The 27737-nt window shown below is 40.7% G+C and overlaps 2 protein-coding genes across 3 annotated transcripts; one reads left to right on the forward strand and one right to left on the reverse strand.

Moving 5' to 3' along the window:
- Window positions 1-1455: 1455 nt before the first annotated feature.
- tap1 (transporter 1, ATP-binding cassette, sub-family B (MDR/TAP)) lies at window positions 1456-10579 on the reverse strand. 2 transcript variants are annotated; one of them, XM_044033104.1, is made up of 13 exons: window positions 10534-10579; window positions 8828-9160; window positions 8067-8295; window positions 7454-7568; window positions 6634-6764; window positions 6330-6535; window positions 6016-6213; window positions 4506-4634; window positions 4225-4419; window positions 3965-4138; window positions 2541-2700; window positions 2267-2403; window positions 1456-2180 (listed from the first exon to the last, which is right to left on the reverse strand). In XM_044033104.1, exons 2-13 carry the CDS (start codon window positions 9146-9148, stop codon window positions 1953-1955), a joined length of 2223 nt encoding a protein of 740 aa, XP_043889039.1. In that variant the 5' UTR covers window positions 9149-9160; window positions 10534-10579; the 3' UTR covers window positions 1456-1952. The 2 variants fall into 2 exon arrangements, with proteins under 2 accessions (XP_043889039.1, XP_043889038.1); XM_044033103.1 differs by having other exon boundaries at window positions 10402-10568.
- Window positions 10580-13490: 2911 nt separating this feature from the next.
- Window positions 13491-25874, forward strand: notchl (notch receptor, like). Its single transcript, XM_044035085.1, has 11 exons — window positions 13491-13885; window positions 15802-15946; window positions 16673-17005; window positions 17707-17927; window positions 18864-19200; window positions 20834-21009; window positions 21405-21466; window positions 21564-21687; window positions 23605-23702; window positions 24018-24355; window positions 25235-25874. The coding sequence occupies exons 1-11, from the start codon at window positions 13834-13836 to the stop codon at window positions 25743-25745; spliced, it is 2397 nt and encodes a 798-aa protein (XP_043891020.1). The 5' UTR covers window positions 13491-13833; the 3' UTR covers window positions 25746-25874.
- The last annotated feature ends 1863 nt before the right edge of the window (window positions 25875-27737 follow it).

The following is a 27737-nucleotide window of genomic DNA, read 5'->3' on the forward strand; positions in this document are numbered from 1 at the left end:
AGAGCTCAGCGCATGGAATATAATATAGTCCACCGGATGATTTGCATGTACAGTATATCATGACAAAATCCTTATATAATTTAACACTGATTGTCAGTGCATTGGGGGGAAATAGAGAACAATGACTCAGTACTGTGTCGTACATACATAAATACTTTGTCAGTATTTTTACAAACAATAAATATACTCTGGCTAAGGATTTTATTTGAGAAGAAATAAGGATTTCAGGTACGACTTCACCTTCATCCAAGGTGAGTGGAGAAGTTAAGTCATCTTAAGAGACGTATAATAAAAGTTTTTATCTGAAAGTAATCTGCATCCATACTGATAAAAATGAGACCATTTAGGCATTTACACTGGTTGATTCTCTCTTTTGAAATTTGCTTAGTCTCAGAAGTTACTACCAACAAGAAACGACAATGGTTTGAAAGTGAGAATCAGGATTTCTGTTCTTAGAGCCACGGAAAAGAAACTATTCGTTCACAGCTGATGGTCGATTTTTAGCAGATAAGAACCAATCTGGAAGCAAATGTTGGTAACTGTGTTTAACCAGGGTTGTACACCTTGGTTCACATCAATTTCCAAGGACTTTCCAAGACCCAAATCAAGGCCCAAATGTGCTGACACAGCATAAGATGGGAAAGCAACTTGTAAGAGACTCTTCGGCGTCCACTTTTATTGATTTGCAGCACGCTCTGCATCTGGACAAGTGATTGTCAAAATTTTGGTCAAAATCTTCTTTCGTGAGACAGAGAGGTTGGAATTTTCGTTTCCCAGGCATCACAGAGTCACTTGCTCTCTCTCGCTTAACGTTACTCGCCCGTTGTTCTGCAGGGAAACACAAACTCTCGATCGGAATGAGATCGATAGTCGAGATACTACTGCAGTTGAGATATTATTGCATATTTACAGGAGTGGGGTAGCTCAGTGGTTAAGACCGGTACCCTGTGTGCAAAAGACATTCATGGTTGCAAGTTCAGCTCCATCCCTGGCAGGTTGTACTCAATTCCCTTGTAAATTGCTTTGGATAAAAGCGTCTGCTAAATGTAATGTAATGTAATTTACCTTCAACTGGACCCAAACTGGCTTAAGGCACACTACACATTTAAACACTTCACTGAAGATATTTCTCGACTCAGGGGAAACTGAGGTTGGGAAGCACAATTTTTCAAAAATACTACCCCTATTCTAGTAATACAAAGCTAAATGCAAATTAAGTCAAGTATTCCTTTAAATATTTTTAGTTTAAATTGACATGGGTACCAACTAACCACCAGCTAAACTTGTTTTGCTCTGCAATGTAATAGATGAACCAGAAAATTAGAAACTGAAACAATGACTAGATTAATCCATTACTAAATTAATGGTCAACCATTTTGATAATCGATTAATCGTTTGGAACAAACACTGATTAAACATTTTTTAACGTTTCCTGACATTTTATGGACCAAACGATTACTCAATTAATCGTGAAAATAATCAACAGAATAGTTAGTTGCAGCTCTACAGGAAATCCCCGACTTTAACAAGCTTACAGGGGAGCATATCGCCCGCCGAGCATAGCAAGGGTGGATGCACTTCAATCAATAAACTCATTCCCCTGCTAGTCTTTATAAACTGGCGCTATGATTTAGCTCGACTTAATTGTGCGTGGAAACATACCGATTGTTCTCAAAGATCTCAGTTTAAACCGGTCAAAAATGTAATGCAGCCCAAACGTTTTCAATGTTTTCTGTTTCGAGGCTTTAAGATATTTGGAGCCGAAATCATACATTTTTAAACTGAGACTAAATAATGTGAATGCAGCCTTAAAGGGTCAAAAATGAACCGTATACTTGTAGTTCAAAGATTGAAGCGCAGCTAAAGTTGTGATCCCGCAAGTCCTGACTTTTTTTAAATCCGCAATCCTTTACTACCTTGACTTCATTGGGTCGAGTGTAACTCAAAAGGTATCACTGGGCATCGCTGCTCTCCTCTTTACGTTGAAAGCCCATGTTGTTCTTTTTCACCATGGCAGCATAAAGGCCGTCTTTCTTCAGCAGCTCATCGTGCCTGCCCTCCTCCTTTATGGTCCCTTCACTGAGCACAGCGATGTGACTGGCGTTCTCTACAATGCTCATCTTGTTGGAAATCAGCAGCACAGAGCAGTTGTTGGTATGGTTCAACAAAGCCTGCAGGACCTGTCAGGTACAACCACAACTTGTTACATGTAGAAAAAGAGTTCAGAGAAAATTAGTCGAATTTGAAGAACAGTGCAATTTCCTACCTGGTATTCATTCTCAGAGTCCAAATCACTGGTGGCGTTGTCCAGTATCAGGATTTGGGGATTTCTGATTAAAGCTCTAGCAATGGCAATGCGCTGCTTCTGGCCTCCAGACACCTGACCTCCCTTCTCCCCGGCATCTACGCAACACAACGACATATGAGTTTATGGACATCCTTAGGGAACAATGAGTGTCTTTCATATTCGGAGACAACAATAAACCCTTTAAAAAAAGAGAGAATTAAAATGGAAAATGAAAAAGAAGCTCAATGTGAACCTGTTTCATATTGATTCGGCAGCCCCAGGATGAACTCATGGGCGTTAGCCAGCTTGGCAGCCCTGTACATCTCCTCATCTGACGCGTGGCTGTAGCCATACTTGATGTTCTCCCGCACAGAGCAAGAGAACAGCACACAGTCCTGGCTCACCACGGCAATCTACAAACAAACAAACAAACAGGATAAAGAGGAAAAGTCAACAGCTGCATAATTGTCAACACTGAGGAGAACATTTTCAGTAACTTGTGATTCACCTTCCGTATATAATCATTCTTGCACGGCTCTGGGCTCTAATTTAATTTTCATGTTCTGGTCTTGGCTGCAGAACTTAACACATTTGCCATCTTGAATTATAGTCAATTTCTTGCAGCGTGATGGCTTAAAAAAACCCTCAGGACGTCAATTACTCCCTTTTACAAGTTGTGGATTGTATAGTATTGTACTTTTTTAAATCAGTCTACTTGATCTAAATCTACTTGATTCCTGGTCTGAAAAAGGATTGAACAGTTGGTTTTATGGAAAAGTCCAGAAAGACTTCTCGCAGATTCTTCTGGGATTTTTTTTTTTCCATAAACACTCAACATGAACTTGATCAGCAGTCAGTGTTTTCTTCATGTCTTCATTTACATAAAAGCACAATTAAATGATCTGATTTTGACAGGCACAGTGTCGGCGAATTCTCCGGAAGTAGAAGTAGTAGAAGAAGAAGCTTCACTTCCACTTCCACAGTAAACAAACGCTGCACGTGTCCGTGTGTCCTCTCGCTGTTCACTATCATTTTTCCTCCTCGACCGCATCTGTGACTTTTCTTTTAGAATGGAAATACAGCAAAGGGATCATCATTTTTTATTATGTGGATCAGACAAGTGATGGCATCAAACCAGGAAGTCATGATCGGTCATCAACTGTTTCAGTCATGCATGAATAATCTTACATATAGCCTCTTTTATAGCCACTTTCTTGTGCCCTAACAGTGTTGCCAACTACTTTCGAATGGAAAGTAGCTAAAGCCAGCCTGAAACGCCGCAAGGTGCTGCCAGAACACGCCACTTAGAACACTTATTTGCATATTTGTGACCTCATCACAAATGATACCTGTGTTGAATGTACAGTTGAGTAAAATGAGGGAGCAATTAAAGCAAAACCCATCTTCACGGACACAGGACACATGCATGCATACTTGGACTCGGCAAGTTGTCCGATTGCCTGTCTTAGTCGGACTACAGGCCTCGATTAAACTAAGTGCTTCTTTCCAGCCAGAGACCAGCTCTCCGCCCCTGCAGTAAAGAGAGTCAGAGGCTAACTCATGTGGCATAACTGAAGAGTCCTTCCTCGCATAGTAGCAAGGGTTATGCCAGGAAGTTGCTTGATTTGTCGCTACTCTCTTTTATGAAAAAGTGGAACACATCACGTTCGCACCCACCTTGTCATGTAGGAACTGGTTTGTGTAGCTTGTCAGCGGTTTCCCGTCCAGGAGGATCTCGCCTGCTTGTGGCTGGTAAAACCTTTCCAGCAGCTTAACGCAGGTGGACTTCCCTGCTCTATTAAGGCCCACAAGAGCGGTGATTTGGCCTGGCTTTAACTCCAGAGACACATCCTGGTGTGAAAGAGTAATATGTTTACATATAATGAGAGGAAATAGTCGGAACTGTAACTTAGAGTTGAACACAAATCCACACATACCTTAAGAATAATTTTGTTTTCATCTGTGCTGCCAGAGTATGAAAATCTGACATTTTTGAACTGAATGCGTCCTTCAAGATTTTCAGGAGCCAAAGTGCCCTCTGCTGGCACTTGAGGTTTCTGATCCAAATATTCAAAGATCTTTTCAGAGCGACCGATTGCCTTCCTCACCTCTGGGTAACACCTGATGACGGCCTGCAAGAGAAGTACTCATGAAAGTCAAGCAAAAATTCAGCAAACTTTGAACAAAACCATGAGGTTCTTATTGGCAGGCAGCTCACGTCAACAGCTGAGGCAAACTGTAGCTCATACAAGACGAAGGACACCAAGTCTCCGCTGCTAACTGTCCCGCTGGTCACAAGAGTCCCTCCATAGTACAGAATAAACACCTTCATGGCCAAAGTGTTAATCTGGGAGAACATAAAAGAAATTTTACAATCATGGTTAGCTTTCTTTCTGCACATTAAGACAGTTTTTCACTTCATCAAACATGCGTGCCAGCTGTATTTTGCACTAATGCTGGGCTCAGATTACAGGAATTCTAAGACTCATTTAACCCTAATTTGATGCTTTGTGGCTGAGATTTGGGTCTTGATTAGACCTCATTAGATTGTATGTACTGCACTTCGGTCCACCCTGTGGTTTAAAAATGTGCTTTATAAATAGAATTGGATTGGATTGATGATGGCATTCTCTTCCATCGATGTTCAGAGACAGAGCAACAGCAAGGGACATCCTGCTCTCTGTGTGGTTTTGTCTTGACACGTGGTTGTTTATCACAAGATGAAGGAAAGCTTTTGTTGTTTGTGTTGTGTTGTTCCTTGTTATGGGAATCACTTTGCGTTGCGCTGCTTTGTATGAAAGGTGCTATATGAATTCAGTCTGGTTGGTTGGTAGGTAGTTTGCTTGGTTGTTTGAAAGGTCAATTGGTTGCCTGCATGCTTGGTTAGTTGGTTTCCTGCTTGGTTGGCTGCTTGCTTGGTTGATTGTTGCCTGCTTGCTTGCTTAGTTGCCTGCTTGCTTGCTTGGTTGGTTGCCTGCTTGCTTATTAGCTTGATTGGTTGGTTGCCTGCTTGCTTATTAGCTTGGTTGGTTGGTTGCCTGCTTGCTTAGTTGCTTGCTTGGTTGATTGGTTGGCTGGTTGCCTGCTTGCTTATTAGCTTGGTTGGTTGCCTGCTTGCTTAGTTGCTTGCTTGGTTTATTGGTTGGTTGGCTGGTTGAATGCTTGCTTATTAGCTTGATTGGTTGGTTGCCTGCTTGCTTATTAGCTTGGTTGGTTGGTTGCCTGATTGCTTAGATGCTTGCTTGGTTGATTGGTTGGTTGGCTGGTTGTCTCCTTGCTTGGTCACCAGCTTGCTTGCTTTGTTGGTTTCCTGCGTGCTTGGTTGGTTGGTTTCCTGCTTTGGATGGCTGGTTGGCTGCATGCTTGGTTGATTGGTGGCCTGCTTGCTTGCTTGCTTGCATGCTTGGTTGGTTTGTTGCCTGCTTGCTTGGTTGGTTTGTTACCTGCTTGGTTGATTAGTTACTTGATTGATAGCTTGGTACCCTAAGAGAAAGCTGACAAAAATACTGTACCATACCAAAGGTACAGTAGGGATGCAGCAGTTATTTTGGTAACCTCAATGTTTGACACTGGGAAAGTGATAGTATGTGATGTAATGGAACTGTATTGAACTGTACCGAAATGTGCCAAACTGTACTGCTTTGAGGAAATGGGTCTTAAAGAGGCTAAAGTTACAAGCTTAGTAATGATTGCAAATACATTAAAATGCAGGTCAATATTAAACTCACGCTGTTGGCCCAGGAAGAGGCTGCATAGGCCATCGATTCTGTTTTGTTGAGGTTGTAAATGTCATTCAACCGCTGTCTGTATTTCTCTGTCTCACCATCTTCATTAGCAAAGCTTCTCACTGTCCTAATGCAGGAGAAGGTGTCTGTGGCCACCTGGTTGGCCTTGGCCACAGACTCCTGAACCTGTTTAGCAATGGTCTGATACAAAGACAAAAGAGACAAAGTTAAGTCTGAGCCAAAGAAAATGCATGGAAACTTGAATTTTTGATTACTGAGCGTATATTTCTTGAGGAATCTGGGAATTTTGGGTTTACCTGGTGGAAATTTCCGGTGATTTCGGGGATGACCCAGATGATAGGCAGTGCCAAGCAAGTGAGCAAGGTCATTTTCCACGACTGGCACACCATGAAGTACAACAAAAAGCCGAAACGTGCCGTGTACCACATCACAAGACTTAGTTCATCACTGAGTGCCTCGTTTATTTCGTAGGTATCAGTGGTGATGCGCGACACCAGTTCACCTGAGATGAGATGAGAGCCGGGCGTTTTTGTTTTGTCCATAAATTGCTTGCAGTGACTGACTTAAATTTACTTAGACTTTGAGTCGTTCATGATTTACCTGTGGGGCTGCTATCAAAGAAACCAATCTCCCGTCTCAGCACTGCCTGGAAGACGTTTCCCTGCAGTGAGCTGTGAACGTAGCTCATGGTGGCGTTGTACAGGAGGTCACCCAAAAACTCAAGAACAGCACTGAAATAGAAAAATATATTAAGTAGTTATTATTACACTACAGTACAAACTCTGAATTTTCAGAAAGAAAGAGTTTTCACAGTAGATTTTAGTTTGGGCTGTTTTTGTTAATATATATTTATGTTAAGTATTGTACTGTTTTGTAACATTGTTTAAGGTATAATCATGTAATATATTTTGCTATGATTGAAAAAATCCACAGCGTAATTATATTTAAGCTGAGCTAATTATATGATAAAAAGAACTTTTTAACTGGAGATTTATGACAAAATCTTGTAAAAAAAAAAAAAAGATATCAAAGTAGTCACTAATCAATCGTTGTTGTTTTTTCAGCTTCTTAAATTTGAGCATTGTCAGTTTTCTTTGGCCCATTTAACAAAGAAATCATTAAAACTGTATAATGTTTGCTAATCTATTAATCAAGAACATAATCAACAGATTAATCAGTTATTAAAATAACTGTTAGTTACAGCAGTAAGCGCAGTAAGACAAATGAAATGACGGCAAAACAAAAGACACAAAAGACGACAAGAAGCAGTGTGTGCCACCAAAATGAAAAGTCAATTACCATAGTCTTGTCAATTTTACACATTTTAATGTTGAAATGTTAAAACACTCCCTAAAAAATGCCTCTTTCCCTCTAAAACCCCCAGTCCAGAGATAGAAACACAATCTATCTATTATCTTACCCAGCAATGGTCATTAGCGCCATGATCGTAATGGCCTCTGTGAAAGCATCAGGTGCTTCCTCTTTATCGATCCACTCAGCGACACGACCGCTGTACCGAGGAATAGCCATCTCACCTGAGAGCAGATCATATCACATGTTGTAAAAAAATAATTCTTCCATTCACAGTTATTGTCAATACAACCCCTGGAAGATAAACATTATAGGTACAGGATAGACCAGGGCTGCAACTAACAATTATTTTCATAATCAGATAATCTGTCGCTTATGGTCCAGATTAACTGATCGTTTGTGCACAAAAATGTTGATAATTGTTTCCCAAACTTCAAAATGGTGATGTTTTCAAATCTACAAACAAAAATTATTCAGATTTCATACATGTTTTTGCTATTTGGAGCAAAGAAAACTGGAAAATGTTTACGTTTAAGAAGCTGAAAGATTGATAAATGTGTAAAACCGACTGTAAAACTGATTATAAAAATAGTTGCTTGATTAATTTAATAACTGGTAGTTGCAGCCCAATTTAGCAGCACATTAACAACAGGATGTAGATGACCATAATGTCATATTTGCATGATAAATCTATAAAAAAATGACAGCGGCGGCGCACTTACCATAACTCGCAAGAATCACGCATGTTAACACGACAACAAAGCGCCAGGAGTAGGGCATCAAGTATTCCAGCAGCCGCTTCAGAATGGTCACGGTGTCTTCTTCAGGTTTCACCGAGGGCTTCTTCATGAACAGGGACACGACGTATTGACTCGAGGAGGTCAAAAGAGACGACACGTATCTGCTCCAGTAGAGCCAGGCCACGGCGGTCACGCCATAACCCTGAATGACCTGCACCCACAAAGAGAAAAAGATTCAAAATTAAGATGTCCATATTCTGGTTTCTTGGCTCCATATAACAAACAAATCATTAAAACTGATTTATTTTGGTTTGCGGACACAACAAGACTTTTGAGAACATCATCATTGCCATGGCGAGTTCAAGGACCCGTGGGGACCCTGCAATTATTTTCATAAATTAATAATTTGTCAATCATTTCCTCAATTCATCAATTACTTGGTTTGATTGGTCCAAACATTGCCAGAAAATGTTGATCGGTATTTCCCAGACCTTGAAACGATGATGTTCGCCAATGTCTTGTTGTGTCCACCACAACCCAAAATTATTCAGCTTTAATAACAGCTTTGTAACATGGAGTGAAAAAAACAAACTGTATGCACATTTAAGACGCTGAAAAATCAGAAAACCTGTTTTGATTATGCAATAAAAAAGTTAATAATCATCTAAAAATGACTCAAGTTGTGGGAAATGATTGTATTAAGAGCCACGGTCTCAGCCTTTACAACAAACACTGCCACCCACCTTTTCCCACGAGTGCCACCCCCAAAGCTCCTCCATGGTGCACTGCTCCAGAAACCAGAGAAGAGTGGTGTACACTGGGAAGACGAAGCAGAGGACCCCTACGCTCTGCAGGCCCGCGAAGCTCCTCATCCATGGCAGGCATCCAGGGTAAGAGAGGGTGAGGGAGATGAGGAGGCAGGCCCGGATCACTCCTCCTCCCCACAGGGTGAGGAAAGGATGCGGGGTGAGGAGAGGTGAGAGCTGAGCCAAGCGTACAGCGTACACCACGCACAAGTCCAAGCAGACAAGGAGCAGCGGGGAGAAGTAGCTCATTTTCTGCATATTCCACAGCTCCTGTGGATACAGGTGAGAAGAAGAGTGAGGCAGGTTTTAGTGGTTTGACTATCATAGCAATACCAAACTAAAACAATAACAAACATGCCTGTCAGCCGAGGTGCAACTATACAAATTCTATCTATAATTGGAAATTGTTTGCCCTGGACTGAGAAGTTACTTTCACTTTGCTGCTGATGCTGCATTACTTTCACTTTCACCTGCACTGCTGATTTCTGTGAGATAAAAACACACAAAGTCTAATATAAGTATGTCAATCTTTAATGAAGAGGCAGTTCTTTTTAACTTGCTCTCATTGAAAACAGCAGATTCTAACCACTTAATAAAACTGCTTTAAATGTGATTAATCAACACTTAATCAACACTAAATGAATCATCATCTATTTAAAAGATCTGTTAATCGATGTTGAGAGTTTTCTGATTTTTGTAGCTTCTTAAATGTGAATATTTCCTGGTTTCTTTGCTCCACATATAACAAATAAACGTCAGACATTTGAGAACATCATCATTTCCAGGTTGAGAAACATTTTTCAACATTTTCTGAACCAACATATGAATCAGAAAAATCTAAGTAAAATAATCAACAGATTAATCAATTGGGAAATGAATCGCGCACTGGCCTAAACAATAAGAAAGCACTATAATATTCAATAATTCAATATGCAAAGTAGCTAAAAATCATTGAATAGAAAGTGATCAGCACATGCTTCAAAATTGTACAGGATGAGATTAGACAGAGTGTCAATATCAATATTAAGTCGGGTTTTAGTAGTTTGACAATCAATAACATTTAGGGCTGCGACTAACAACTATATTCATAATCCATTAATCGTACAGGTCCATAAAATGTCAGACAATAAAACCAAAATGATTCAGTTGTAATGGTTTCTTTGTTATATGCAATAAACAGAACACATTCACATTTAAGAAGCTAGTAAAAAAGTCTTTAAAAACACAGATATAATAGCTAAACATGTGCCTTTACCATTGTAAACAACAGTTATGATCTGCACTTGTTTGCCCGTTGAGTAGAAAAAAATACTTTCAGTTTGCTGTTGAATTATGTGCTAGGTTACTTTCACTTTCACCATTTCCGTTAAACAGTAAAACCAACACACACACGAATAAAAGCATAAATACGTAATATTAATATCTATATTATACAAAGAGTTATACAGAGTTTATGCTAACTTACAGTAACAGCAGCAGTGTAAGCTAGCCAGCGTTTAAGTCAAACTTACGTTTCCTTTCCGACGAACGTGTTATGGTACCGGTGATAGCAACACAATTGCGAGAGTTATGTCTTACAAGTTCACGCTCTGAGGTGAATAAACACACAAATATTCAGCTAACAAACCGGGAGGGAGCTGTACCTGAGGTGAGCACGGTTCCAGACACTACGCGGGTACAAAGTGAAACCGAAAGCTACACTCTGGAAAGTCCCTCCCATGTTTCAAACAAATACTGACTCCGAAATTAAACTATTTTTCTGCAAACGGTACTTGCTTATATTTATCTTATCTGTGCCATTAAAAAAACACACATTTAATAGTGTGCTTTTGCACATGTGGAGTAACTTTATACAGTGGATACAGTGACGGTGGTGTGAAGTCAACCTCTAAAACGGTACAACAGCGACATCATGTGTCGGTCAGCTGTAACTGCAGGAGACTTGTTCAGTGACGCTGTCATATGACTTAGTGTCTCACAATTATGACTTAGTATCTCACAATTATGACTTAGTATCTCACAATTATGACTTAGTATCTCACAATTATGACTTATTACTATAACTTCAATTATGACTTTGTAAGACTGTGGTCATCTTTTTATCCTATTGTGTGGTGTTATTATAAGCCCTTATGACACTTCAATGTAAAGTTTAGTATGTGCCTGCTACTGTAACTCAAGTATTTCCCAGTTTTTGGGATCAATATTTGTTGCCAACCTTATAGCTCAGCCCCAAACATGTTTAACGACATCTGTTTTGATTTTTATGAGTGACTGTCACTGCAGAGAGAGTAAGATTTGAAAGCAGCGCGCCCACCTTGTGTTGATAATTCCTGAAGTAGAATAAAGGTTTCATATATCAGATGATAGTGTTTTTATACATCTTCAGGGTCTCAGTTTTGAGAAGTCTAGGTACAGTGGTTTTCGATCTGGACCTGGTCTAATGAGGTCTAGGTATAAAACAAAAAAGGTGAAATCTCCCCTTTTAAGTTTCACAAATACAATAGTTGCTAAAATCAAGAAGTGTCACAAAAAAATACAGACAATCAGTGGACAAACAATCGCACTGCACATTCAGTTAATTTCCCCTTAACTTTCCCCTTAAGTGTCGAATCTGAAGCTGGCGAGCCATAGGCTAACTTCAGCGTCGTAACATAATATAACACAGGGCTTGTTTTTGATGTATATCTTCTTTATTTAATATTAGTCTTATTCTTAGGGATATTAGTCTTTACATTGCACAAGTGGTTTGACATCTCCAGGTCAAAAGATAAGGAAGCATAATAGATTTAAGTTTAGCAAAAACTTGTATGAATGAAAAGATGGGATATTACTATCTGTGTTGCACAGTTGGTTTGACATAATTCAATGAAGTGGTTTAAGTGCATAATAGTTTTCTAGTTTGAATATCAAATGAATGTTGAATTGAATTGAACTGACTTAAGAAATAATACTGTATAGAATACAGCCATGTTGATTTATCTATCTGAGTAAAGTCTGTACATAACCTGAATTATCATTTTCCATTAGATAGATACCCGGAAGCTTATGTTTATGTTGAAATGCATTATTTGAGTTAATTACATGCTATACTGAACAGTGGAGTGTTTATAAATGGGTTAGAATGGATAAATGGGTAAAAATGTGACATGGGGCCCTCTCATCCTGTCTGGGTGATCAGGTGGTTGACAATACTTATATTTATGGCTCGGTTAGTTTAAAGTTCTTAAAATTCAAGCACACGCTTCCTCTGGTGGTGATTTGACCTTGTGTTAAGTGTGAGACTCAAAGCCCCAGCAGACACTTTGAACTCCTTGATAGTTTCCTTCCTTTCCCCCATGCTGTCACGTTGGAAGAATGGGATGAGCAGAGCTGCACACGCACTTACTATTTTGAGCACTCGTCTTTGAAGACCACACCTTTCGCAGCAGTACGTGCAGCGGAATGGCACTGAGTAGTCGTTGTCCAAATACACACAATACAACTGGAAAACTAATAGTAATAGTAGTGAATATTTCCACCCTTATCAGACTACTGTAGGGACAGTGAAAAGTCATTCTCTAGTTATTTCTTCAGGTATTAATAATCGACCAGCTCTATACGGCTCTGCTGGTTTCTATATGTTGTACATATAATATTCTAATAAATAATCATAATAATAATAATGATGATGAAAAGAATCTGGCAAGACAAACCCTCCATGAAAAGTTAGCATAGGTGTGTTTTGTCATAGGTGCTTTTGTATTCTGTTAAAGGCACTGTCCATATGCTAACAGGTCGTAACGTGGATGGAGCAAGCCAAAATTAAGTTGCGCCGAATTTTGCAAAACTTGGTGGAAACTTGTGATAGCCCAAGACGAACAAAAAAGTCCATTATGACCATGGCCTCAACTCAACAGGAAGTCGGCTATTTTGAATTTGACTTGACTCTGGGCGTGGTTATCGTCCCAACACAAAACAAAAACGCGACAATTTGTACGAGACGCATCAAAGGCAAAAGTTATTGGAAAAGGGGTTAGACAGTAGGTGCCCTATAAAACTTTGCCACGTGTTCACCGATCGCCTTTAAACTTCATAAGTGACACAAGAGACCAACCCTTGACACAACCATTTTGAATTTAGCCGCCATTTGGCCACGAAACAGGAAGTGCCCTCGTACTTGGCCAAAGTCAGAGAATCGCTGCACTGCACGACCAGTGTGGGGGACACGAGGGCCCATTCATAGTCCTAGTTAGATATTGTAATGCAGAAATTTTACTATACTAACCCAAAAACCATAAACCATCATCAGGATATTTTGTTTATACCCTTTTAAACGAACGGGTGAAGGTCAAAGAAGGCTTCATATATGGGGTAGGACATGGGAATTTTTGGTTTTCTGTTTCTTTGGATGAAAATAATTTACTGTGGCCGGTCATTTTTTTAAAATTTCAATAAAATAATGAGGTTTCAACAGATGGGCGTGAGCTCCATGCTTATTTGAATAGGTCAAATTCAAACTACGCAGTGTCCTGACACGCTGAAGTGTTTTAAAAACAATACAAAATACAAAACGTCTCGTCCAGCAAACACACACACACTCACTCATGCTCATCGGGGTCATCGCCCTGCTATTCTTCTCCACACAGTGGCAGGAAGTTGTCCAGATATCCGCAGGGCCTCTGAGAAAAAAAAGAGGAAGAAAGAGAAATGTGAGTGAGCAAAGTGGGCAGGGGAGGCGTTAGTGATGGCGGTGATGGAATTGGGCGACTCCGCTCAGAGTTGACGTCTGGTTTTTGAGGTGAAGCTTCACCGCAGGGCCCCAGGTTTACAGCAGTGTGAGACGCTTTGAGACACAGCTGAGCCTCGGCACATCAGAGGCCAGTTTCACCGCAGAACAGCTGGACGGTCCTGCTGCTGATCCGTGGGAGCTGAAGAGCCTGAAGAGCCTGAAGAGCCTGAAGATGTTTGTTCTGAGGATGTTTCTGCTGCTGGGACTGAGCTGGACATGTCGAGGTGAGTCAGAATCACTATACTCAACATAATTTACACTACCAGTCAAAAGTTTGGACACAACACTCAAAAACTTTCCATTAACTTTAATGAGGAAGTGTGTCTAAACTTTTGACTGGTAGTGTATATGGTTTATTTAAAATCAAATTATTGAAGTCACATACAGGCACAAACAAGTCACCTGTTTGAAAAGTTAACAAGAACCAAGAGTTAAAGCTTATGGAAACTTTTAAAAAAATCCTCTCTCAACTTTTTAAGGTATATTAAGCCAGTGTTCATGTTTTTGTTTTACTGTAATTAAGAGTATCTTATATTTATTAGCCCAGATGGTTTATCCGCTTTTCAACTATAGATTGTTTTCTTGATCAACTGTTACAAAGAAATTCACATTTAAAAGCTGAGAGTGGAGAACTTTGATTAAGAAAAAAGAAAACCAAATAATTAACTATGAAAATAGTTGGCGATTAATTTAAAAGTTGATTAGTTTCGATTAATTGTTGCAGCTCTAATAACCTAATAATCTGAAACGGTACTTTTGTTTGGTCTGTTAAGAAATAGCCTGATATCTTCACACTTGTTTGTAATATTCCTGACATTTTTATATGTTCAGTCTAAATAAATATAAATTCCTCCTGCACTGGGAAGTTCCTCTCTGCTGATGAAGTGAAACAAAACTATAAAACATTTCTCGCGTCTAATTTCAGCTCTATTGTCCACACACACGTGATTTAATGGTACAGCTCACACCTGCCAACCCCATTGTCTGATTCCATCACATTCTTCATCGCCACGGCAACAACCTTCGACCTTTATCAAGTCCCCGACTCAACCAACCCCGGTCCAGTCCATTTCCTGTTGCTATTCACTTCTGTTGGAAACTTCCTGTTTATGTCAGCACCGTTTCCTGCTCCCTTTTTTAAGCGGCTCATATCAGGGCCCACCTTTCGCGGCCTGACCTGCATTGTTGTGAGCAGCCGCTGCTCTGGAACAATGGGGGTGGTTTTAAATAAAACGCTCACATGGTCAGTATAATTAGAGTTTAATGTCAGAGACAAGGGAATGCAATATTTGAATATTGCACATTTTATCTGCTATTTAACTGGAAAATGTGTGCGGATAAAAAGCAGAGTGGGGAAAAAGCATCTTTTTAGTTTAGAAAATTTGATCATGATATCACAAAAACAATATTTGTGATGATATTTCCCCCGGTATTGCCCAAATAAAAGTGTTTGTTTTGATATGGAATGATATGTAGATGAAAATAAAAACGTATTTATGAATCAAAATTAATCTAACACATACAGAAATAAGGCTGCGGATTTGAGACCTCTGCTACAGTAAATGCAAGAAGTGTCTGTCTGTCTTTTAACCCCATAACTGGCCAACACTTCGCTTGACAGGCTTTAAACTTGGCAGGTGACTTACTCTCGTCACCAGTGTGTGCTGAGCTTGACGTTGTTTGAATGAGAAATGCAAGAGATATCGGCGAAAATGCGATAGTTTCTATATCGCTCAAAGAGCTACTTCCACCCCAGTGGTTTCCTTAGATTCTTGCTAGAATGAGGGCATGTGCCAGATTACCATTTTATTTATTTCAAAAAGATGGCTCAGGAAATACAGAATCGCAGCCCACAGTCAATTTCAGGATGCTCTGTCTCTTCAAATGTGACGCGGTAATTTAGAGACAGTGTCAACAGCTGAGATCGGCCCCAGTGTCGCACAACCCTCATGTGGAGAATTTAAGTTGTATTATGTATATATATATATATATATATATATATATACACATGTACACATATATTAAAGAGGATACTCTTTCCTCTTTAACCAAATACTACAGCAAAAATGACTTCACTCTAAGCTTAAAAACCGGTCCGATGATGTGTGCAACGTTCACCAGTCTGTGTTTGTCCCCACAGCTGTGTCAGGTGACCCGTGGGGTCAGTGTCCGGTCAACAGAAAGTGTAAGGACAAGTTCGGAGACGGGTCATGTGACAGAGACTGTATGGAGCCCGAGTGTCTCAGAGACGGCTTCGACTGTGAGAAGGACAGAGGCCACTGCAAGTAAAAACAACTTTGCATTTTCAGTTTAATATTGTGAATTAAAATGGTCATATACTGTTTTTTCCCCCACTTATATTTGCATTAATAGTGTTATTTATGTTTTTACTCACATAAATCACTTAAAAATCTTTTTAATTTAACTTTTTATTGCAAGACAGGGTGTGGGTGCATGTAAGTAACCCATAACAAAACAAAATAGGGAATGCGTGACAATGTACTGGGGAGTGGTAACGACGGTTATCTTTGGGTGGGAACAACGGTAGAAACAATAAACATGCAAGAAAGCAAACTAAAATATAGTAATATTGGTGGATAAGGTCAATTGAAAAAAATAAGGTATATTAAAGAATACAATTTAAAATTTTAAAATGCTATTTGTTAGAAACTGTCAGAAACATTTGGTCAAAAATAAAACAAAATAAAAGCTATTTAGCAGTAAATTGGCTGCTATAGATACATACTGCACAATATAGTGATTAACAAGCGCACACGTCTGTCACAGCTCACATAATTTTGAATTAGTGAAAAGTGAATCATTTCCAAGAGATATTTGGTAAAGAAATTGCAAAAAATTGATTTCTTTTGGGGACCTTAAAAAAATCTCCTGCGACCCGTCTGTGGCACCCGACCCAGTATTTGAGAAACTCTGGCCTAAACTACATATAAAAGGGTAGTAGTTTAAGTCAGCATTGTTTTTGTCTAACGATTCCATTTTGTCTATTTCAGTCCAGACCACATCAAGTACTGCCGCGATCACTACGCCGACTCCCACTGTGGCCAGGGATGTAACAGCGCCCCCTGTGGGTGGGACGGCAGCGACTGCTTCACACAGCAGAGCCCTCGGTGGGCCAAAGGAACCCTGGTGCTTCACACCAACATCCCGCTAGACCGTGGCACCTTCTCCAACAACTCGCTGCTGTGGGCGCTCAGCGTCCTGCTCCAGTCACCGCTCAAGCTCCGAGGGTTCACGCAGCTCGCCGCCAACAGAAACTTGTTTGACTTTGACCCTCAGCAGCTCATCGACCTGCTGTCTCAGGCAAAGCCTGCTGACTCCAACGGGTGCGGGATAAACTCAATGTTTCTGGCATTATAATTAGAAGAAGCTTGTTTTGGATGTACTTTATGTAGCCTTCAGTTAGCATCAACACATTTTTAGGGTTAGGGTTTATCAACATGGTGGTCCAAAACGGTGGCCTACGTAGAGCTCACCTGGCTCCCATTATAAAATGAAACAATTCATACAATTGATGTATAATTACTTTAACTTCAATTTCTGCCAAAAGAAAATCATTCATTTCAACAAAATTTTACATACTAGACCTTTATCATCTACATAACAATGGATTTTTACATCCATATGAATACATAATTCATGCTGATAAAGATATAAATAAAAGTAGGCCAAATATAGAGCCTTGAGGGTCTCCACCATTCTGAACTGATCACAATGACAAGTAGAGATAATAAAATAAATATTAATACCTGCGTATATTCGTTGTTTTCATTAGTTAAGTAACAAAATGTTTTCATTTATCTTATCTTGTAACTTCTGGGTTGTTTGGCACAAACTTACCAAATAAGGCAGCAGAAGACCAGTAGCTTCTGTGTCCTATATGTGAGCTAAAAAGGCAGATTTTCTCTATGGACTTTGGCGCAGGAGGGTGTAACACGTAAGCTGATGGAGTGTGAAAAGCTACAGATTTCAGTCAACAAACATTTGTCATGACAGTTTCTCTTTCCCGCTGCTCCCTCTTTCCTAGCTCCCTCCTTTTCCTCCAAGTGGACAACAGGCCGTGCTCCCGTTTGCCCTCTACCTGTTTCCCCTACGCCACAGAGGTGGCCAGTTTCCTACGTGCTGTGATGATCCTGAAGCCCACCTCGTTCCCCGCCCTCCCGGAGCTGAAGGCCGTCATCAGCATCAGAGGCGTCCGAGAGGAAATAGGGAGCAGAAAGGAGGAAACGGTGAAAGTGCCAGTTGAAGGTACGCTCACATGTCCTGACGCTCACACATGCACATCCAGCTTTGGATTTCATCCAGAGACAATACAATAAAACACATCTCCATTTCCGAGATTTTTTTTTTAGTTGTGTTGGTCATCTTTTCTAGTTGTTAGCTGTTATTTTGTTCACACATGGTGGGTATGTTCTCTAAAAACAAAATGATAAGGTATAACGAAATAAGGAAAAACACCTTTTTTGGTGAAAAGTGTAATTCACTAACATAAACAATTAGGTAACTTTCTTGCACATGGACAATTCAATACTTTTTAATTAAATACTAATTTCACAATAAAAGTCTGACCTGAATTTACTAGAGCCTCGATTCCCAGTGGGCTGAGCTTGAAACACACTGGTGCCAGTTTCAGCTATGCGGCTGGACTTAGTTGAAAAGCCAATTTTAGTTGAATTTACACTTTCTCACGTCGTCGTCGTCGTAATGGAAACCCGATTTGTTCCATGCATGTGCAAAAGTGCGCCTACTTCCAGTTTTATGACAGATGTGGTTGCCACCTGCCATAAAAACGAAACAAGAAACCCTAACCCTAACCCTTAATGTGTATTTATTTTACATATATAACTACTTAAAAAATATAACTATAATAAGTATCATGTTTTTTTTATCTAAAATCCTTCAAACTGGAAGAAGCCTGTTTCGACAAGTAGCCACACTTACTCATTTAGTTATTGCTTCTAGATTGATGAATTCAGTGCCCTTTAAGACTTTTTTTAAGGATCCTTAGGAACCCCTGCTTTAGAGAGTTGGTCAAGATTAGAAGAGGTTAAGTTCAAGCAATTTCAGTAAATAATAGTGTCTTGAGGGTGTGTACTGGATATCAAAGTCCGCACTGATACGGATGCGGCTGTAAAAAAGATTCAACAGTATTGATTGTTCTTTCTTTCTTTCTTTCTTTCAAAGACCCAAAACCTGTGTGGCTGTGGGCGGTAGTCGCCATAGCAATCGGCCTGCTACTGTTGCTGCCCCTAGTGGTGTTCCTGGTGGTGAGGAGGGTGAAGCAGCAGCGGGCGGAGAGGGAGGTCAACAACAGGGTGAGACACCGGTCCACAGTCACCGAAAACGGCAACGGCAACGACAAAAAAGCCAAGTCCTGGCCGCCGCACGCCGCTCACCAGGAACACCTAGTCCGTTCCAGCAGAGAGAAGGACAAGATCAGCCTGAGGAAAAAGAAGAAAGCCAAGGAAGCGGAGAAAAAGAGGAGGAGGGAACCACTGGGCGAGGACGCCATTCGAATGCGGTGAGGGGCGGGGCTTGGACAGGATGTTTTGTCTCCTGGAGACAATGATGTCATGTAGACTAATGGAGCTCATCCTGTACAGTAATTATATGGACTTGACCCTTTTTGTCCTGGAACACTGTAATACTTGTCTGAATTACATCACGTTGACCACTTTTACAGCAGAATATAAACAGTGGCTGCTGAAGAGAGAAATGATTCATAATGCTTTTCTTATCATCATAACAAAAGTTAGGTAATTCTGGGGCTTAAAGAGGCCCCCAAGAGCCCCCATAAATGTTATGATCGGCTTTGTAGAAGAGACTGCAAAGACACCTTGTTCTGAAACTTCAAACATAAACCCTGTTTAGACTCGGGATTAAACAGGCTTGTATTTTTGACCAGTGGAATTGGGTTATAACTGCCATGTCATGCACACACACACACACACAGGTTTGTACAGCTTTTCTTCTCAGGACACTATTGACATCCATTCATTTCCATTCGTAGTCTAAACAAAGCATCAAACCTTACCTTAACCATAACCAATTAATACCTACCCTAACCTTAGGGCCAGGTCTAATATTAGTCACACTCATACCGCTAAGCACAAAAATGCGCATATTTAAAAGCAAGCTATAAAAACATATTATACATTTTTATAATCTACTTGCATTGAGCTAATTCTAATTCATTTTTAAAGATTTTAAAGATTAGATTTTTGTCATGATACCACCATGATCAAAAATTGCAGTTGTATGGGTTTCAATGGGACATTTTTTGCACTTAAAGGTATGAGTGTTACACTTGTTTGTACACAGTGTATTTTAGCCTCACTGTAGGAGCTGAGCTGGAAGTTACAAGTTCAAATAAAAATACACAATCTTGCAAAGTTCATGCATGTGCATGAACACAGCCAAAATTATCAAAAGATAGACATAAAAGCGCGTAAAAAGCACACAACTGTAACTAAGGGTCTTCACGAGGGTTACTGGTCCTGACAAGGTTGTCCAAGGTGTGTCCTAAAGAGTTAAGATGAAGATTCAAGATCAACTTTATTGTCCCACTAGTGGGAAATTTGTATTGGGCCCTTCACCCATGCTGTCACAAGTTCCAAGTCACAAGTTAACAAATTTGAGAACACTGGGCCCCCAAACTCTCTTGAAATGTCCCTAACAGTGATTTAACATTAAAACAATGCTCTTTAATTTATTTTGATTACTTGATCAGACGTAAAGTTCAGGTCCATACAGTAACTCCTGCATCCTGTAACCTTTGCTGCATGTCACCGCCCTCCTCGCCCTCCGTTTATTTCCCGTCTCTCTATACAATGGCGTGGAAATCTTAGTAATAACATGAGTGGGGGCTCCTGTCCCAACACTTCACTAATTGCGCTCAAGCATTAAATGTCTCATGCTAACCTTGGTTTTTTTTTCTTTCCCCCCCGAAAACGACCACAAGCTGCGTGTTTACATTTGACTGAAACAATCTGGTGTGTTTGGGTGTGTTTCAGAGCTCACAAGCCAAAATAAAAAGAACAGGAAGGAAAGGAAAAAGAAGGTCATGAGGAGGAAAAGATCATGGCACCACAGCGGGTTCCTAAGACGCAGTCTCTTAAGAACCGTACTTTTTGTTTTGCTTCTCTTCTTTTCAGGCCTCTCAAAAGGGACCAGGATATAGGAAGTGACACAGACTTTACCCAGAGTTCCATGGAAGACATCAACGCGAGATGTTCCCGAAGACAAGAGGACACCACCATCTGTGACCACAGGACGCAGGAGCAAAAACACTACAGAGCCGGGCCCTCGCAGTCCCACAGAGCCATACAGTGTAAGGTTTTCACTCACTTACTCCGTCCTTCTTGACGGAATCAGTTTGGCTTGTACAAGTTACGGTTCTAAACAAAAGTACACAACATCCATCGGTCAACTTACTCTCATTGCCTATTACTGCGTCCCACAACATTACAATCACGTCGTCACGTTAACTCCTCACACTACAGGATAATCTGTTCAAATCAGATACACCCAGGATTGTCGCAAGGGCCAGATCTGGACTGAAATCTGGCTAATTATCCTCAAGTGAGGGGCAGGCTTAAAACATATCAAAAAGGCTGCTGTTTTGCATAGTTTGTGAGTGTTTGCAAGGTTTGAACGACTGCCAGTAAACAACACACACACCACCATACATAAAAATAACCTTAAATGATTTTTGTACTCCTTTAGCTCCACCTAGAGGATGGGAGAGAGGGGCCATGCCTCCTCCACTGCTCAGCCCTCCTCAACAGGTCTGTCCTTTATCCAAGTTGTTGCTCTGTTGTGTCTGTTGTGTTTTTAAATAGATGAATGTACAGTATACTCACCAAGGTTTGGTTGTCTTCACAGTCGGCAGAGTGGTGTGGCCCTGATGGGTCTGTGGTTCTGATCCGAGCCGTGCGTAGTGGACTGGACAGAGTGGTTTTGGAGCTGCTGCGAGCGGGGGTACCAGTCAATAACACTGATCATACTGGTAATGAATCCCCTGCCCAACATGAACATGTGACTCAACCAAAACATGAACTCAGTCAAGTAGTATCTGTTTGTTGCACATACAAAATGATAACACAATACTACTACACCAATATGTAGTAGCTATAGCTGGCACATTTAAATTAATGCTAACATGCTAACTTCACTAGTATACAAATGTTTAGCAAATACAATTTAGCATGATGGCCTTGGTTGGGAAAAAATCGAAAATAATCTAATTTAAATGTAGCTATGGACATTATGCTAACTACACTAATAAGCTAATGTTTGACAGACATCTTACGACCTCATGAAGCTGAACTAAAAACCCAGACCTACATACTAACACTGACTCATTTTTGTGTTGACGTTAAGCAGATAGATTATATAATCATCACAGATTTTTCTGGCAGTTCTTGGCACCTAAGGAACAATATTAATCTAAAAGCTCACAATAGCATGCTAATGTTCAGCAGATACAGTTTAGCACCATAAGTTGGGGGGTTTAGCATCAAAGCTTTGTTTGAAACAAAAAAGCTAATTATTTTAAAATGCATTTTCTTCAGCTATGGAACAACATTAAACTAAAAGCTTAGCAAATACAGTTTAGCACCATGGGTTTGGTTGGGGGACAAAGCGCATATTTTTACAATGGATTTTACTACTTTTAATACTTTTAATACCCAATACCAATTTTATGACCCCATGGAGCTGAACTAAAAACTCAGACCAACATGCTAACATGCTGACTACATTTTTTTGTTGATGGTTAGCAGATTTGTTTGCATTAAACATCACAGTTTAGCTTCAAGGATGAAATGCTAGTTATTTTCAAATGCTTTTTTCTGGCAGCTTTTGGCCCTAAGGAAAAAATCATGAACTAAAAGCTCACACCAACTTGCTAACACAGTTTAGTTTAGCATGCTAACTTTTGTTAATTTCCCCTCAAATATGTTTTTACAGTTGCAGTTTGTCAAATGTTTGGTCATAAATGGTTCATAAGTGGTTCTAAAGGAAAACGTTTAAAGTGATTTCCATGGTTACTACAAATCAATCTAATGGAGACATGAGAATCTGTGCTATATGGTGTTGTGCCTTCACATGGGACTTGTAAAATGTGCATCTGACAATGGAAATTCTTCTAACACATTTCCTATGATATATAAAAAACACTTTACAATTAAAATAACAACATATTTGGTCACGTTTGACTGAAAAATTAACTTTTTAGAGCGTACTCATTTGAAGGCACCAATATTTCATGTCAATCCGTCCAAACGTTGGACACAAACCTATAGACTCAGTCTCTAGTGTTTGTATTTTGGGGACAGTATATGTCTGTACAACGTTTTAAGGACCAATAATTGTTGGGATACTGTATCTCGCACATTGCTATCCATCCTGAAAAGATTGAAGTTCATGAGCAAGCCTTTGTTTTCCTGTACACTGAGGGGTTGAGTAACTGGTGTAACTTACCCCATGTCTCTCACGTCCTCTTTTTGTGTCCCTCCTCTCCCGTCCTGTCTTCTCCCCTTCTCTCCATGGCTTCCATCTCTTCCTCTCCGTCCTCCTCCAGCTCCCCTGCTGCCGTCCTCTGACTCAGAACAAAGTTAATGTGCAATAAGACTCAAGCACTGATCGATGGATGCATTAACGTTGTTCTCCATCCTTCTTCTTGCTTTCGCCGTCTCTTAGACATTTGTCTTCTGCAACTCTTGTGTTTTTTTGGGTCACTGTCTCGTCTCCTGTCTTTGTCACTTCGGCTGAAGCGGTCCATGTCCACGTCCCTTCCCTTCATTCTCCCTCTGTCTCTCTCTCTCTTCACCATCTGGGCTTGTTGTGTAATGGTTGATCATTGGCTGACTTACTCCCTCCCTTCTCCCCCCCCCCTCACCTTCACTCACACTGTGTCTCTCAGGGAGATCAGCCCTGCACTGGGCTTGTTCAGTAAACCACCTCTCCCTCACAAGGACCCTCGTACGCTATGGGGCCGCTGTGGACCTGCAAGATAACAAGGTACGTCCTGGACTTACATTACATTACATTGTCAGCACTGTCAGCCTGATCAATAATTGCCCCCCTGTGCTGAGAGCCAGCATAAAATCAAATCTATCATAGATACTACTACTCATAGATCTTAAAAATAAGTTTTCTTGCTGTAAGAAAAGCTTTAACTGCCTGGGAAGTGACTCTTTTGCACTAAACTCCATAGAGAAAATCCTTGTTGTATTGCAGGGTGCATGGTGCAGGGAGTTATTCAGATAATTCAGGTCAAATATTATTTATAGATCTCAGTAGTGTGTTATATTCATACGTTGATGCCTCTGTCAGGGCGAGACACCGCTCTTCCTCTCTGCCCTCCACGGTTGCTACGACACTGCCAGGCTCCTCCTCCTTCACGGCGCCAACCTTGAGCTGCATGATCGAAGGGGGCGGCGGCCCATCGACGTGGCCAGAGAGGGGATGCGTCACCAGATCCTGGAGCTCCTTCTGGCTCACCAAATCCAGAGAGGGCCCGTTACCGTCGACTCGGCCAATGACATGATGTGGGAGGAGCGTGCACTTATCTACTCGCCGTGGGTCGGGTCACCTGGTCCGGGCCTGCCTGGTAGAAGTGCCTCCTTCTCTGGGAGTGTAGGGCATCGGGATATGACGCCGCCACCACAAAAGTAAGCTTTCAACAACAGGGCATGTTCTGAATTCAGAGGAGCACAAGAGAAGAAATATAACTAGCAAATATTTTATAATCATTTTTTCAAGCTATGATGTTGATTAGCCTGGTTCCAGCCTCTAAATAACAAGGATTTGTGACTGTTCTTCTTCTTATTTAATGAAGTAATTGATATCTCTTTAATATCTCTTGTTTTTACACTATGAAACCTTGGTGAGCAGGTATGATCTCCCATGAAAAATGCCAACTAAAGGGATTCCCATGACAAGAACTCCAGAAAAGGTTCAAATAAATTGGATCCGGAGAGTGTAAAAAACAGAAATTGCATTTGGGATTCAATTCAAAATTTACAAATGTAAAACATGGCAATGCATTAATCACCATCAAAAAATAAGTTTTATATTGTAATATTATATTGTAAGGATGAGGATCAGATATATTAACCATTACCAATTTGTCAGTATAATTGTTTTTTAAACTGGCTCCAAATATACAACAATAAAAAAATGCAGATTGGCAATTTGCAAATTGTGTTTCTCGGTGCTGAAAATGACTAATTGTTCAATTTCAAAGATGATAGTTTAACAATTTCCTGCAAGAACGTTGAATTATTAAAGAAGAGTTCAGTATGTTGCAGCTTTTCCACCTCACAAAGTCATGAGTGAGTGGGGTTATGCAGTTAGACCCGTGGTCAGTTTATTTATTGATAACATTGATAACTTTTGTTGCATTTAAGTACCCGGTGATAAATAATCGCTTTGCTGTTACTTGATAATTCGTAATTTTCTGCCGATGTGATTTGATCCGCACTATACTTTACCGCTCTTAGTGTGTGTGGCGTTGGTGTGACACCATGTTGACTTCCTTGTCTCTCCAGTGACTGGTCGATGAACAGAGTGCAGTATCCCTCCCCTCAGAACTGGCGACCACAGCTCAACCAATCAGCGACGGCGCTGGTCCCTCCGAGGGTCATGGGCCGCTCCCCTCGTCCAATCAGCACCTTACAGGAGGTGACCTCCGAAGACGAGGACCGCGACAGGCACCACGACGTCCCCCGAGCGGCCACGCCTCACTTCCTGTCCCCGCAACCGGCGCCGCGTCAGCGCTCCTTCTCCTGCACCCAGCATGCACTGCAGCGTCGCTCCAGTGCGTACCAGCCGGACCCCACGTACATCATCGTGACGGACAGAACGGCCAACGAGAGCGCGGAAAGGGTCGCCGCGCCGCCTCCCACAAATGCTGGCGTCCAATCGGAGCAACCGCCACTCGTCAACGGGGACAATCCCAGTCGAGCAGAGCAGGCAGCGGTGAGTTCAACGCATACAGAGCAGAAATCCAGAGGTGAGAGGTCAAACAACACCGCCAACTCCACACAAACAGCCCTGTAGAGATGCAAACATTCACAGATGTGGTGCAGAGACTGATCCCATTTCTCAAGCCAACCCAACCAAACCTAGACCAGGACGAGGTGACAGCGGCTACAACCTCAAACAGGAGTGAAACATTATTTCACCGGAGAAGGAAGAAGAAGAAGAAGAAAGGGAAGGGAAGGGGAGGGGAAAAGAGAAATACAACATGAGAAGAAGAAAAAAAAAAGCTCCCTTTTAACAGGAAGAAGAAATCTCTGACAGAACCAGACTCAAAGATCTGCCTAGACAGGTTGGGGTGAAAAAAAATGGGGGACAGAAAGGGGTGGGGACAAGAGGGAGGTGAGGTAGAGACTTCAGTCCATGTAAGTCAGAACAGAGTGACAGTGTGACTAAAACCGGACTTTTTAAAAACATGTAAACATGTTTAGTCTGACTGAAATTGTACTAAAACCTATTTCTGAAAGTTGTACTTAACGCTCCCAGATAATGAAATTGGGATTTTAGCCACTACAGCATGTACTTTTACCTTAAATTGATATTCATTGACATTGTTTAAGGTTGGTTTCATACACACACAAAAATACCCGACTCTAAATACTGTAATACTTATGCCAGGCTTGTATTTGGTGCAATAACGCTGCCACAGAAGACGTGGAGCATGGTGCATGAAGCTTACATGCTGTGTACAAAAGGGAATGTTCGCATTTTAGGGCTCCCAAAAAAACGCCACAAAAAGGCCAATTTGCAGATTTGAACTACTTTAACCTTTGTTGTACTGGGGGGTTATATATTGCAGCCAGCCACTAGGGGGCACTGTAAAAGGGGGGTGGCTTCACTAGTGGGAGCTTTCATGTCAGTTCCAAGTACATACACAGTTCATTTTGGTGAACTGTCCAGCTCTTTGGTGTCATGTGACACATTTGCTTTCTTATTTGTCCTCAAACTCAAACCAGTTTTCACTCTGCCAAAGTTTCTATAAGTTATTATTTTCCCTTTCTTACCCAGAGAGGACGATGATGTTTGTTGTATTCACATTTTTCACTGATTTTTTATTGCAGGATTGACTGTCAAAAGAATAATATTAATGAATGAAGTGCATGTAGTTGCACAAAGGCGTCTGAATCCTGTCGATGTATGTAATAAATTGAGTGTTTGATTTTGTTTTCACGTCAATTTACAATTTGTTTTGTCCAATGTTAGAGGCCGAAATTAAAGTCAAAATGTATAAAAGTGTTTGTTTTGATGTGGAATGATATGAAGTCCACTATGAGAAAATAATATTTATGATGTAAAATGAATCGATAAATAATAATAGAAAAAAAAAGTGGTAAATGTAGGGAATGTAACTTTAAAGCTTCTCATGTCAGATGTTATCAGTGACGAGGACAAAGGCTGAACCAGACCTGGTGTGAACATCCGTCCTCGCGTCTTCTGATTTATATTCAGGTGTAAATCACTGGAATTCTTTAAAGCTGTAAATGAAGAGCTCCGATCCACGTGCCCTATTAACTCTGTCTGCAGCACGCGCCGCGCAGGATCAAAGGGTTTGGCGTTAACACCTTGGAGTCAAATGTTGCGTCTTCTGCAAGAGACAAACAGTCGAACTTTAATGATTGAAATGTTGAATTTTGCAGTGCAGTTGTAGTGGTTAATACAGTGGTTAATACACAGACCCCATTAAAAATACTGGAAAATATAGAATATATATAAAATATTAAAGAAATGAAATACTTTTGACAAAGACAAAGTCTTTTTTTCAGCGTTATACAGTATTTGTCACAATTCGGCTGAAATTAAATCCGCATTTTTTTCTTTTCTTCCTTTTTCCAGATAATTATAGAGACGCTGTATATGATGATGCTGGTGGTTCCAGCTCTTTCTCGTGGGAAAGGGGGAAATGGCGCCACATTTAGAGCTTTATTACCTGTGAAAACTCATACATGAGAGGGGAAGGGCGACACGAGGAGGTGACACACTCCCGCGGTTCCCACGCGCAGTCACCTGCGATTC

This window comes from Solea senegalensis, linkage group LG9 (genome assembly GCF_019176455.1).
Source record: "Solea senegalensis isolate Sse05_10M linkage group LG9, IFAPA_SoseM_1, whole genome shotgun sequence".
Classification (NCBI taxonomy): domain Eukaryota; kingdom Metazoa; phylum Chordata; class Actinopteri; order Pleuronectiformes; family Soleidae; genus Solea; species Solea senegalensis.

Coding starts and splice junctions, on each gene's coding strand:
- tap1 (XM_044033104.1), bottom strand. CDS start 9,148: ATGCAGAAAATGAGCTACTTCTCCCCGCTGCTCCTTGTCTGCTTGGAC. Junction 8,296..8,827: donor GGTGGCACTCGTGGGAAAAG/GTGGGTGGCAGT, acceptor TTGTGGGTGCAG/GTCATTCAGGGTTATGGCGT. Junction 6,536..6,633: donor CTTTGATAGCAGCCCCACAG/GTAAATCATGAA, acceptor ATCTCATCTCAG/GTGAACTGGTGTCGCGCATC.
- notchl (XM_044035085.1), top strand. CDS start 13,834: ATGTTTGTTCTGAGGATGTTTCTGCTGCTGGGACTGAGCTGGACATGT. Junction 13,886..15,801: donor ACTGAGCTGGACATGTCGAG/GTGAGTCAGAAT, acceptor TTGTCCCCACAG/CTGTGTCAGGTGACCCGTGG. Junction 24,356..25,234: donor ATGACGCCGCCACCACAAAA/GTAAGCTTTCAA, acceptor TTGTCTCTCCAG/TGACTGGTCGATGAACAGAG.